This window comes from Dryas octopetala, chromosome 4 (genome assembly GCF_963921425.1).
Source record: "Dryas octopetala chromosome 4, drDryOcto1.1, whole genome shotgun sequence".
NCBI classification, from domain to species: domain Eukaryota; kingdom Viridiplantae; phylum Streptophyta; class Magnoliopsida; order Rosales; family Rosaceae; genus Dryas; species Dryas octopetala.
The window spans coordinates 9,867,775-9,881,113 of NC_141369.1; the positions used below are offsets into that span (position 1 = coordinate 9,867,775).

At 34.1% G+C, this 13,339-nt stretch overlaps 2 protein-coding genes across 3 annotated transcripts; one reads left to right on the forward strand and one right to left on the reverse strand.

The window, feature by feature from the left end:
• Positions 1 to 1,522: 1,522 nt before the first annotated feature.
• On the reverse strand, positions 1,523 to 6,958 carry LOC147286644 (wax ester synthase/diacylglycerol acyltransferase 11-like). 2 transcript variants are annotated; one of them, XM_086241309.1, is made up of 5 exons: positions 6,680 to 6,958; positions 5,540 to 6,088; positions 4,444 to 4,809; positions 2,183 to 2,320; positions 1,523 to 2,020 (listed from the first exon to the last, which is right to left on the reverse strand). In XM_086241309.1, the coding sequence occupies exons 1-5, from the start codon at positions 6,869 to 6,871 to the stop codon at positions 1,871 to 1,873; spliced, it is 1,395 nt and encodes a 464-aa protein (XP_086097435.1). In that variant the 5' UTR covers positions 6,872 to 6,958; the 3' UTR covers positions 1,523 to 1,870. The 2 variants fall into 2 exon arrangements, with proteins under 2 accessions (XP_086097435.1, XP_086097434.1); XM_086241308.1 differs by having other exon boundaries at positions 6,677 to 6,958.
• A 940-nt stretch (positions 6,959 to 7,898) lies between these two features.
• Positions 7,899 to 9,703, forward strand: LOC147286645 (wax ester synthase/diacylglycerol acyltransferase 4-like). The gene is made up of 3 exons (XM_086240808.1): positions 7,899 to 8,225; positions 8,395 to 8,532; positions 9,557 to 9,703. Exons 1-3 carry the CDS (start codon positions 7,899 to 7,901, stop codon positions 9,701 to 9,703), a joined length of 612 nt encoding a protein of 203 aa, XP_086096934.1.
• Positions 9,704 to 13,339: the final 3,636 nt, after the last annotated feature.

The window sequence follows — 13,339 nt, forward strand, 5'->3', positions numbered from 1 at the left end:
GCTGAGTTGGCGCCACGTTGCCAATTAATCCCCGTCAGCAAAAGCCAAGTTGGCATTTAACTGATCTCTCAACAAATCGATGGACGGAAGTCCATTTTTCAATTTAGATAATAAATCGGGTATATATTTGAAATATTTTAAAGTTCGTGGACCTCGTTAAAATGACATATATAGTTATGTGTCTAAATTGAATTTTATGCCTTGAATTAAATATGGGTTCTTCACATACTGATCTAATTTTCTCTCCTATTTTAGACTAATACCTAATGCTTTTTGATTTTTGACTAAGGTCCAAAAATATTGTCTAGATGTTTTTAATTTACAAAATGTTTAATATTATCCTAAAATTAATGATATTTAAATCTTAATATTATGTTTAATATTATCCTAAAATTAATAATATTTAAATCTTAATATTATCCTAGTATTATCATAATATTATCATATTATCTTAAGGAAAGAAGCAGCATGGCTAAGCGATCGGCACCGATGGAAACCGAGTGTTCGGATCATGTGCGCATGTTCGTTGGTACGCACTTGATCGAATATGTATATATATATATACCAACCCATGTATTGGTACAATTGAAATGTACTTATATATACTTTTTTTCTTACTTATTTGATTATTTTCCATTTTGTGGGTTAATGCATTTTTTTTTATATTTGTATAATTTAAATGGATATTATCTTTTATTATTTTAAATTATAAAACATAAAAACTAGATAATCTTGAATTTTTTAATAAAAAATGTAAAAATTAATAATGTCCTAACGGATATTATCTTTCATAATTTTAAAATTAATTCATATTAATTATCTTAATTTTAAGAGATAATATGAGTCAAATAAAAAAAAATCCACTTTTTAGACCTTAGCCTAAAAAATTGGATTTAAATACAAATTTAAATTCTTACATAGTTTTAATCAAGGCCATGCACGCGCGCCCATTAAAATGATGTTATAGCAATGGCTAAATATCTTAATTTAAAGAAAACTATTAGAAAAATTATTTTAACAAGTGGAAACAAGTATTTTTTTTTTGTTTGGTCTGGAAAAAAAAAAAAAAGAGTTATTTTGAGACCTTGCCTATAACATGTGACATACTTGAGGTGTCCGACATAAATAATATTGTCCCGTCGGATTGGTCTGACGCGAATACTTTCCTTGTGGATTGGTCTGACGCAATTGGTAAATGTGCTGGCGGTAACATCCGACGCGAATACTTTTTCATTTGGATTTAAACCCTGATGCCTTGTCAGCACAAAATTAATATCGTGGCGAGTCTACCAAGAAAAGTGCTTTCCTTGCGCAATCAAACCTGTCGGACACCCTTTCTGCCAATGATATGCAATCCTAGTTGATTTTGCAATTTTTCCGCCAAGAAATTCTTTTTTTCTGATGAATTGAGACCGCCATAAATAGAGTGTTTTGTAGTAGTGCAACCACCACAAAGTATATGCTTGTGCAGTAAGCAAATAGATGGGTATGAATAGAATTTCTCTTCAAGAAACCTCGCATTGCTTCAATATATCTCATGTACACACATACCTTTTTTTTTTTGAGTTGGGGGAGAGGAAATCGAACTTGGGTGCATTGTAGGTAATTCTACGGCCTTTCCAACTGGGCTACCCAACAATTGCATGTACACACATACTTATGTTGTATTTTCTTTCAACAAAAAAAGAAATAATGTAGTACTTTCACTAAATTTTAATTTATTATTTTGAGTTTTAAGGCATTAATTTCACTATATCATGGGTTAAACCACGATATATATTACAATTTCTTACTAAAATGCTGCAGAGTAAAAACCTTTTTGAATTTCTTCTTCTTAAAATAGTGGTGCATGCTCCTCTTCTTAATTTCTCTACGTAGTATTTGTGTCCGAGGCCTTGACGATCATCTCAAAGGCGGTTTTCATGCATGACTTGAACTTTTGTGGATCTATAAGGCCCTTTTCCATTTTGAAGGCAATCCTCACCTTTCCCATATAACTTACAATTGTTGCGTCTAGACCCTGCAAGCCCATTGAAATTTTGTTTTAGTAATGGCTAAATATCTATAAAGGAAACTATATGTATTAATTTGAAAATTTATTTTAACAAGGGATTATTTTTGTTTGGTCTGAACAAAAAAGTGGTTTTGAGACCTTGTCTAGAACAATATGCATGTGCCATACCTGAGGTGCACCACCCACCACAAAGTATAAGCCTTTAATTGGGTGATTAGCCAAAGCCATTTGTTCCACAGGACCAATCATATTTGTGATTACCATGCTCGAATTCTTTATTGTGCTACGGATGTGTCCGGCTGCTACCTGGCAACATGTTATTGGAAAAGAAAAAAAATCTGTCATGTCAATAATTATTTGGTTTAATGGTGACATTTAATCTCTTTTTTGTGGAAACAAGTCTTAAATTCAAATCTCATATACATTAATTGTTGATAATCAAAAATAAATAAAAACATTCTGTTGGATTAAATATGACCGAGAATTATAGCCATATATGTTTGATTAATTACTAAGGTATATTTTATTCAAATTTAGATCCTCTGTTTTTTAATTTAATGTTTGTTTTATTTTAACTTTAATTTTCACCATGTATGTACCTAAAGGTGTGTGAACATGGCATTAATTTCTTTTATCCAGATGTCCAGATTATTGTTAACATGCATATGGTGTGTTCTATCAGTGGTTTTATATGCATATATATAAAAAATTACTGCTAATGGAAGAATTTAGTTCCACTGCTATGATGATAGTGCGTAGTGCACAGGAAGTATGTATGTTTGACCAGTACGTTTCGCATGCAATATGATCATAACTTCTCACTTTATACTTCAACAAATGGCTAACGACCCTGCACATCTCTGGCTATACTATTATGTTGCAGGCTTCATAAAAAAGAGCTAGTTTACCTGAAATATTCTTTTTTAAGCAAATTTTATTGACCAAAACAGCTATATTTTTTAAGAATAAAATTGTAAAAAATAATAATAATGTAAAAAAAAAAACAGCATTTATTATGTAACCATTCTATTTATCTCTCTCTCTCTCTCTCTCTCTCTCTCTCTCTCTCAAGTGTGACAATTATAATACATAGTGGGAAAGCCAGATGACATACAAGAAGCGCATGTCAAGAGGCTAACTATATTATAAAGTCAACCTATGTATTTTGGAAAAATTATTTTGTGTAATCGATACACCACCACGTGGTGTAATTAATCTAATATATTATAATATGAGTGGATATTATTAAAAATGTACCTTACTAATATAAATATATTATCCAATAATACTTTTATACGTTAAATTGGTTATATCACGTAACGATGTATTAGATATACACGTAATAATTTTTCGCACTTTAGTGTTCCATGCTTCCCTTTTCTAGCTAACACAGTTTATTAGTCAGAAAATAACAGGCAGTTATCATGTAACCCGGCCATTCTCCTTCTCTCTCTCTCTCTCTCTCTTTCTCTCTCTCTCTCTCTCTCTCTCTCTCTCTCAACTGTGGCAATTATCATGAACGGTGAGAAAGCCAAATGACATGTGCTCCAAGAGGCTACGTAGAATCTAAATCTTCCCCATTTTTATTTTTATTTTATAGCTTTTTTGTATATCCAATAAATAACAGTGCATAACAAATCTAAATTGTCTAAAATGAACACTTAGATGCAAAGCTAACTGCAACAATAAATCCATGTTAACAGTAATTCAGACATCTAGAAAGACTTTTTTCCATGAAAATGTTCTCCTAAGAGACAATTTTTAGCAACTGTGAGTACCGATTGGATAATTACCGTTAAATTAATGTGTAATCAATAGATAACTTATTTACTCGTTGTATTATATTTGACCATTAAATGTGGTCACAGTTGTTCAAAATTTGTCCCTTAGTAGGTGAGCGGGACTGAATTTTAATTTCCATATATATTAGAGAATAGTGATCAATTGACGTTGTCATCGTCTAAGAAAAATGAGAACATACATCCTCTTTGGGACCACCTCATTCAAATGATCGATCACAATCCTCAATTATTTAGATATTTTTTATTTTTGTTAAAAATCAATCAAATCTATAAATGTATAAATTGTGCAACTAGTTTGTTAGATAAAAATAAAATGATGTTGATTGTAATTAAATGGATAAACAGTTTTCAATTTTTTTTTTTTTTTTGTAGAAATGACTATTGGGCTTAAAGGAGTCCTAAAATATAAATGGTTCCGATTATTAAATTATAGATAAGAGATAAAACATCTTAGAACATATATACTCGAACACTTGAAGCCATTAAAAGGATATTAATTTTAGCTAGATATATATAACATAGTGAATAAATTAAAGTTAAAGTTAGCTACATTATATAACATAGTGCATAAATTAAAGTTAGCTAGATATTATAGCTAGTGTAAACTCTCGATCTAAATTTACGAACCTCATGGCCAGCAAGTTTGTTGATTATCTCCAAGAACCTGCCAGTGAGATGAATAGCTAAAGAATTTCTTTTCCTGGCGATTACTTTCTGTGTCTTCCTGACGAAGTCAAGTGCAATGTTATTTGAGAAATGGGCAGTATCAGTAGTGAAGTTGGGTATGGGTATGTGCAAGAATGTGAAACGATTCCCCCAAGGCAGCTTGCTGTTGGGTTTCATCATCTCTTGGATTGAAGTGTACTTCCCCACCATCCTTGTGCTGAGCAGAACCAACGCTGTGCAATGTGCTGAGCTTGAGCTTTTGCTAACCCCTTCCATGTATAGTCGAGTGCCAAAGAAGATCATCCCAGTAACAACATCATTTATCGTCTGTCATATATTGTAACTAAATAAGTATATTTCTTTACAAATATATATATCCCAACGCATTTCAATATATCATTTATTATTATTCAAAGAGTTTTCCTTTATAATTATAAATTTTTTTAATTTAAGAGATACTTAATTAATTATAATATCTAGACCCTATTATTTATTGTAATGCAAGACTTGACATTCTCAATTAATATAGTATGTACTGCCTCTCTCAAGACAAAGACGTTACTGTTTGTTTATCACAACATAAAATTATTCTATATAACAATCAAACTATATATCAAAAATAGAAAAAGGCTAGAAACGGCCTAATGCTAGATTTTCTTGTTTTGAGGGAGATAAAACAAGAAGGCTATCGAACAAATTAGAAAAAGGCTATATAATAATCAAGTTGAGGGTTCAAACTCTAGCGTCTAGCATTTGAATGCTAAACTTGAGCACGCTCGACGCAAACACTTCAAAGTAAAAACCATTGTTTTTGAGCACTTCTCCTTATTTTTTTTAATTAAGTAAGAAGAACTCAATAGAGATAAATTAGCTTAAAAACGTCCGCCTATTTTCCCATATGTTCTTAATTATCAATTAATAGCCCCAATTTTTTTCTCGTGTTAATACTTATTAAAAAAAAAAAAAAACGAAATATTTGAGAGATATATCACAAAAAAGACATATATATGAAGAGCTTCAAACAAAATCTTGGTAGTTTATCAATAATATATCTTACCACTCCAAGCTTGGTCTTGATTGATTTGATTTCATCAAGAGAGAACGTCATAGTTGTTATCGTAGTCGGCTGAAACTCAATTCTATCATTCCCAGACCTGATTGGTGTTGGATCATCTCCATCTATGCTACTCTTCGAAATACCCCACCAGAAATCTGATATGGTGTTGAAGACCGTGGAGAAAATTTTAGTCACAAAATTTTCACTCTTTGACCCTTGTCTTGAAGGAAAAGTGAGGGGAAGAGAAGGATTGTCAGCTCTTTGCAGACAAGAAAGAAGAGCACCCATGAGAGAGAAGCCATCCCCAAGTGCATGGTGCAACTTGAATATTATATTACCAGCTGCATTGCTAGTTGGGTACTTGATGACATGAACTTCCCATAGTGGTTTGTCTTGTGGGAATCTTTCTAGGGCTAACTTTGATATGTAGTCATCAAAATACTTGTCATATGATTCAGGCAAAAGGCTAGAAGGGAAGATAGGGATGTGAACATGGTCTTCAAGCTTCACTTCAACCCTTTTCCACTGTTTATTTCCATTATTTTCAACCTGCAGTTTCCAAATTAGTTAGGTACTTTTTATTTTTTATAAAAAACATGCTGGTCATTTATTCGGTAGGGTTTAGTTTTTAAGTACGTTTTGGGTAAAAGGAGCTAATTAAGTCCTAAAAAATGCACCCAAGAGGTGCAGTTGTGTCACAATTTGTATATATAATTATAGGTTACAGTTGAGTTTTAATGTCTGGTCGGTTTTTGATGCCCAAAAAAATGAAAAAAAAAATAGGCAAGAGTAAAAAAATTTAAACCAATCTAGACCATGCCCGCTCTTAATTTTATGTACTATTACTCTTCTCCCCTTCTTTTTCTTTTTTTTCTTCTCCCCTTTTCTCCCCTTCAACTCTTTCATTTTTCTTCTCTTTTTCATCGATCCCCTTATCCTATCTTTGAATTTCCTTAATATTAAACAAAGACATAGAAAAGTTAGGTCTTACTTGAAAAAACTAAAATTAAAATTAGGACAAATATTGCTTTCAAAAGTGCCTCCTCAATTAGGAAGTCAGAAAGAAGAGAGAGAGAGAGAGAGAGAGAGAGAGAGAGAGAGAGAGAGAGAGAGAGAGAGAGAGAGAGAGAGAGAGACCACCATGATAGAGGAGAAGCGTGGGCTGATAGGGAGGAAGACATTCTTAAGCAATGACATGGTTTGAGATTCATCGATATCAATTGGAATCTGAGATTCCAAAACGCCTAGAATTGATAATGATAAAGCGGAGCTATTGAAGTACCGACCAGTAGGACTCACTGGCTCGAGTACTCCTTCCTCCCCCAACTCCATCGATCTTAGTTTCTATGCGTAGTGTTGCTGATCAGGTATAAGAAAACAACCAGATGGAATTATATTCTTGTTTTTTATATCTTTAAAGTAACTTGGAAACTTATTACTTAATTTCATGCATGGTATTGCAAAGGTTATATATGTATTTATAGTATAATACTTTGGTAGGATCAACGTCTTCTTTATCAGTGTTACATTATGCATTCTCTCTATTAGGAGACAAACAGAAATTTAAAGGTTCTTAATTCATAGCAAGTCAAAATCAATTGGTTAGGGAGCCAGAGGATAACTAATTAAATAGCATCTATTGACCAGCTTGCCGCTGCTTTTTCCGTTTTTTCGGCCCAGGAGGAGTTGGACCAAGTTTTTGTCTACCGTTAATATGATAATGCATGATATGTTGTTTTCATTAAACGTGGGGTGGCCAAAGCCACGAAAAAATGGTACATGATATTATATTGATACGTATATACATCATACATTAATTATCAACCCTACAGTACGTTGCATTACAGGCACGGCACGGATCCACGTTGTGAGCTAGGAGGGCTAAAGCACCTTTTGTTATGCTTACATTAAATATTCTATTAGCCGTACATGCTAGTGTAGTACTAATATTGAGAAGTTTGAAGACAAGATTGACGCACTTATAGAGAAGGTAGCTACTGAGATAAAAAAAAAGAGCAAATTATAATTTAGTACCTCTAGAATTACCCGTTCGGGCTTTTGACCTTACGGACTGGCCTAGGTCTCCACGAGACCTAGAACCATATATATAGGCCAACCCTCGGGGCCGAGCGATGTTCCCGCATCAACTAATTTCAATTTTCAATATATATTAGGACAATATAGGTGTTGTGAGACTTGTGTGTGCTTGTTTAATATTGTGGTAAACCTATATGTACGTTATTAGGTACCAATTAATTAGCCATTCATATATAGTTTTTTATTTTCTTATTCATTCATTATGTAAGGTAATTTACTTATTGTATATCCATCACAGACGGTAAATGATGTTCTTACTGGGATGATCTTCCTTGGCACTCGACTTTACATGCAAGAGATTGACCAAAGTTCAAGCAAAGCACAAGGCACAGCTATGGTTGTGCTCAGCACAAGGATGATGGTGGATTACACTTCAATCCAGGAGATGATGAAACCCAACAGCAAGATGTCATGGGGGAATCGCTTCACACTCTTGCAAGTAGACATACCCAAGTTCACTATTGATTTCTCAAATCCGCTTGACTTTGTTTGGAAGGCACAGCAAATAATTAAAAGGAAAAGAAATTCTTTGGGTATTTATCTCACTAGTATGTTCTTGGAGATACTCAACAAATTTGGAGGCCATGAGGTGAGCTCACACTATAATATAACATTAGCTAGGCACTATATATATATATGCCATATAATTAACTACTAATTAACCTTTAATACATAATTTTTGGTCAACTTAATTTCCTAGTTTATATTTGTTACTTTATGTGATTTTCTCTAGTTCAATGATATTGCTAGTGTTTCAGGCAGTAGCCAAATACATCCGTCGCACGTTGAAGAACTCGAGCATGGTAGTCTCAAATATGATTGGGCCTGTGGAACAAATGTCGTTGGCTAATAATCCAGTTAAGGGCTTATACTTCTTGATCTTTGGTTCACCTGAGGTATGTCAGAAATTGTTATTCTTAATATATTAGAGACCAAATTTCACTTTTCATCCCCTTTAATTTGAGTCAAATTTCATTTTCGTATTTTTAATCTTGTCAATTTTGTCACTATATTTATTAATTAAAACAGTATTAAGAACATGCCAAATATTTTGTGCATTTAATCGTTAAAAGTAACACGTGAATCCAAGGTGCGAGTGGGAGGGCAATTCAGTTTTTTTAGGTAGATAACCTTCCTCTTTATCTGTCTTAATTACCACCATTTTCAACATTTGGGCATGGGGATTTAAGGTTTGGACACTCAACCTGTCATACCCCCTCATTGTGGTCTACAATAAAACAAAAACCAGAATGTTAATTCGAAGAAACAATTCCTAAGAGGGGTTGCCACAAGTCAGTAACCATCATTCAAATAACAAGAAAGTGCAATAATAAAAAAGCAATAAAATTTTGATCTTATCCGTCAAGTTGTTTCCGCACCTGCAGATGGAAATCTCAGTCAATTGCCAATAAACTTGAACAAATCATAATTATTCTAGTTAGTCATGGCAAGTGTTGCATATTATTTTCACACACCCTAGTTTGAGCACTAGGCTAAAACCTTCGAAGAGCTACTCTATAAACTCTACACGAAATGAGTAAATTAAGAAGAAGAAAAATATCAAAAACTTAAAAATAAACGGTTCAGATTGTTTATATACAGTATGAAATGGACTCTATGAAATATCTCTTAAATAAAATTATGTTAAGAATCCTTAACGGAAGCTCAATATATTTACACATTATAGTCAAATTTTGTATTGAAAGCATTTTTACTTGTGACAGATATTTTACAGTTAATTAAATGAAAATATCTTGATATAATGTTAAGCTTTTAGTATATAATAGTAAATTAATGAATTTTGTTAAAATCAATTTTCTTCTTGTGTAACTTTCAATCTTGATATTTAATTTTAATTTATTTTCCTAACATTTAGCCATTAATATTATGATAACATATGGTTTTAATATGTGTTTGCAGGGTCTAGACGTAACAATTGTAAGTTATATGGGAAAGGTGAGGGTTGCGTTCAAAATGGAAAAGGGCCTTATAGATCCACAAAAGTTCAAGTCATGCATGAAAACCGCCTTTGAGATGATTGTGAAGGCCTCGGACAAAAAATCCTAAGCATAAATTAAGAAAGGCATATATTCAATGCCAGCTTTAAGAACAACTACTTCTTTAGTGGATGACACCATGACCATGATCTCATTGTGTAAAACCAATAGTCGTTTTCTGATTTCGGAGATGACCCAGTTCTCAGTTCAATGGCTTCCCAATTACTAAAGTATAAATTCTGTAGTGGGTAATAATATTGACGTTATCTCCATAATCTCATGTAGTAAAACCAATTATTTTTTTCTGATTTGGGAGATGGCCCAGTCCTCAGTACAATAGCTTCCGAATTACTAAGCACAAATTCTCTGGTGCCAGGACCATAATACCAGGGTGTAAAAGCAGTAGTATTTTTCTGATTTGGGAGATGGCCCAGTTCCAGTTCAATTGCTTCCCAATTTCTAAGAACAGGATGGACGATACTCAATTTAAAAACTAAGGGATGGAAATTGACACTCTAAAATTTGACATTTTCCCTTTCGATTATGTATATTAATGTCCTTAATGATCTTTAAGAATGTTGTGATATTGAACCAGTGGAATTGGGTTTGGTTCTGATGATTTCCTGTGTCCAAACGAGTCAGAAGGGTGTTTTAATGAGATTGCATATGTCATTGAACTTGAACCAGACAATAACAAGAGGAAAGGGAGGGGGTGAAGGGAAGAAGCTTATATGATTGAGATCTTATGGAAATGTTTTAATTTTTAAACATCTCTGCTAATCACTTCTTTTATTTTATTATTATTTTGATTTAGTAATCTGCATTCTGATCAATATTTCAGGTTTAGATGTTGTAATATCCATCCGGCCAGGAAATGCACCTCTTCCAGAGAATCATGGATTCAGGACAATTGAATCCTTAATGGAAATTGCATAGCTGTCTTTGGTCTTGGTCTTTTGTATTCGTTTGCAATCTTACAAAATTAATGCATGTAAATATTGTTAGGTTTCTGCTGTTATTATACTTTTTTTGGTAATAGCAAAAGGAGAGGAGGGAAATTGGTAGATGAAAATAAGGGTGAGGGGGTTTCTGGTGAATGGAGGTGTTGCTAAGGAGGTTCAAGAGCATTTCTTTAGTTTGATTTTACGGATATGATTAAATGAGAGGCAAATAGGTTGTTTTGTCATCTATTTTGTGTGATTATAGTTTTAGAGACAAGTTTTGGTATAGAAACACTAGGTGGAGAGAATAGAGAAGTGTCAGTAGACCCTGAAACAGGGATCCCATTATCTCCTTGCATTTTTGTCTTGCGGGTGTTAAAAGGCAGACATCCTTGCTTGCTTAGGACTTCCTCCCAGAAAATTGGTTAAACTAAATACGTTGATGGAGCTCTATCTATTAGCCAAGGAAGGATAGGAGCTGGGGAGTTATTTGGGATGCTAATGGAGATTGGATGCTTGGCTTTTCTTGCTAATTCAGGGTGTGGCAGGGTTGTGGAAGCTGAATGTTGGTAGAAGCTGACTCTTGCTCAACTGTGACTCTGGATCAGATTGAATCATCCAGTTGCCACCCTCTTGCCTAACTGCAGCTTCAAGCTTGTGCGTCGTGAGAAGAATATGGTTTCTGATTACATGGCAAATTTCTTCTTGACAATGGATTGGAGGTTTTCTTGAGGGTTGTATGTCTGGGGCATTTGATTTCCTTATTCCTGGTACAACATTGATGACCTCACAAAGATTGTATTTCAGTGAATTTTCATTTTTGTTGCGTAATTTTACACAGCATGTCTGGAAGCACAAGAGAATGGCCTTTGTTTGATATTTATTATCAGTTTTTCGTACTGGGTCTTTCATAGCATTACTGTACCTTGTTTAATGTACCAGACTGTCAGAAACACCATCGGCCTACCGAGAGTTGCACTTGTGGTTAAATCCCAAACTGGAGACCTAAGGTTCCATGGAAAATTAAATTTGCCAGTAAAACTATCACACTTATGATTCCAATCAGCCTTAATTAAGACTTGTCTGGTAATGTTTTGCAATATGATTTCTGAAAATTGACTTTATAAACCGAAAAATGTTTTCCCATTTAAGGCTGTGTTGAAGTTCTTTAGAAATTCAGTACTCGAGCATTTCCAAGGTTAAAATAGAGCACTCTACTCGGGAAAGGTTGTGGGGATTTCCAGGTTGAAGGGCATATAAGGACAAAACCAAACCCCTCAAATCTCAAATTACGAAGCCAGACTCCATACAAAACCTATTATTTCCTTAGAAAATTATAAAAGGTAACATAATAGTGGATGAGAAGTTTGAGAACTGATGACGGACTAGTATATAACCAATGAATGTGAGAGGAGTTGTATATAACGTACGATTGAAGCAACCATTTTTTATTTCCTTAGGCAGATCCCACATATCCACACATAATTAATGGTGCAACCATATAAGACCATACCATATAAAACTAGAATTTCAATATCTAGCACAATTTGTAATGACACTGCAGCCACGCCTATAAGGATTAGCCTGACCAGATGTACCACAATTGTAATAAGAATTTCCACGTTGATCGCATGGAACAGTATCCCTCTTCAGGGCTCCATAGCTTATGTACCTCGCTTCAGCTAGACTTCTTCTACTTACATCAGATTCCATGGCCACCTCCTCCTCACGATTCAGACACTCACCCAACAAGTCATTGCATTCGTGTGGTGGCGCACCCACTCGTCCACCGCGGCTCATGCTTGAGAGATATCGGGTTGCACCCCAGTGTATGTTGGTGCCCGGGGTTGGCTCGGCCACCATCGCCAAGGCCATTATATAGAGAATAATTAGTTTAAATGTTATGTCCATCATGACCATATACGATGGAGAGAGAGAGAGAGAGAGAGAGAGAGAGAGAGAGAGAGAGAGAGAGAGAGAGAGAGAGAGAGGAGAGCAGAGTGAGTGTGGAATGAGGTGATATCGATGAGGCTAGCTGCCTTGGTGTGCATATATATATAGTTAGTTTTTTGGTAGAAAAAGGTAGTTAGTTTGGAATTAGGATGATCACTTAATGTGAGCTTGTGTTATGCTTTGGTGTGACCTGTGTTGTGAGATGTGTCCGATTCTCACTCCTTATTTCTTAGCATGTATGTTTGTACTTGGAAGTCTTTGATTGGTTTAAAGTCAAACAAATTAAGCTGTCATGCATATATTCCAAATTGGGAATAAGTGTCATTTTACTTTCCAGACTATCGCACTTGTGTATCAGTTTGCTCACCAAACTTTTAATTTGAAAAAATTAAGAAACTTAATTTTTTAAATTTTTCCAATTGAGATAATTCTGTCAATTTACTCGGTAAATTAATACAAGTGATGGGTACGTGAGTACCATTTTTCTATCAATAAGAATTCTTCGTGATGGGGATTTTTTTTTTTTTTTAATAAATCATCTCATTGCATTAGATCAGCCAAAAGGCAGAAAAAATACAATGAAAGAGCCCAAAGGCTTACAAGAAGACAAAAGCCTATATAAGTGGAGCATCAAAACTCATAGAAATTTCAAGATCTCATCACAACGGTGTTGAGCAGACATTATAGCTACCAAACGGAGCCAGTGAGGTGCCAAAGCTTCGTGATGAGGATTTTAGTTTATATAAACGAAGTTTTAGATGGAAAACGAGCAAATTCACAAATTACCTCAATTGACAAAATTAAAAAGTCAA

Bases quoted from the DNA above. Each gene is read 5' to 3' on its own strand.
- LOC147286645 (XM_086240808.1), top strand. From the start codon at position 7,899: ATGATCTTCCTTGGCACTCGACTTTACATGCAAGAGATTGACCAAAGT. The intron at 8,226-8,394 runs GTGAGCTCACAC...CTAGTGTTTCAG, and splicing joins ACAAATTTGGAGGCCATGAG to GCAGTAGCCAAATACATCCG. The intron at 8,533-9,556 runs GTATGTCAGAAA...ATGTGTTTGCAG, and splicing joins TGATCTTTGGTTCACCTGAG to GGTCTAGACGTAACAATTGT.
- LOC147286644 (XM_086241308.1), bottom strand. From the start codon at position 6,871: ATGGAGTTGGGGGAGGAAGGAGTACTCGAGCCAGTGAGTCCTACTGGT. The intron at 6,089-6,676 runs GTCTCTCTCTCT...TGGAAACTGCAG, and splicing joins GCTTCTCCTCTATCATGGTG to GTTGAAAATAATGGAAATAA. The intron at 2,021-2,182 runs GTATGGCACATG...ATGGGCTTGCAG, and splicing joins TGGTGGGTGGTGCACCTCAG to GGTCTAGACGCAACAATTGT.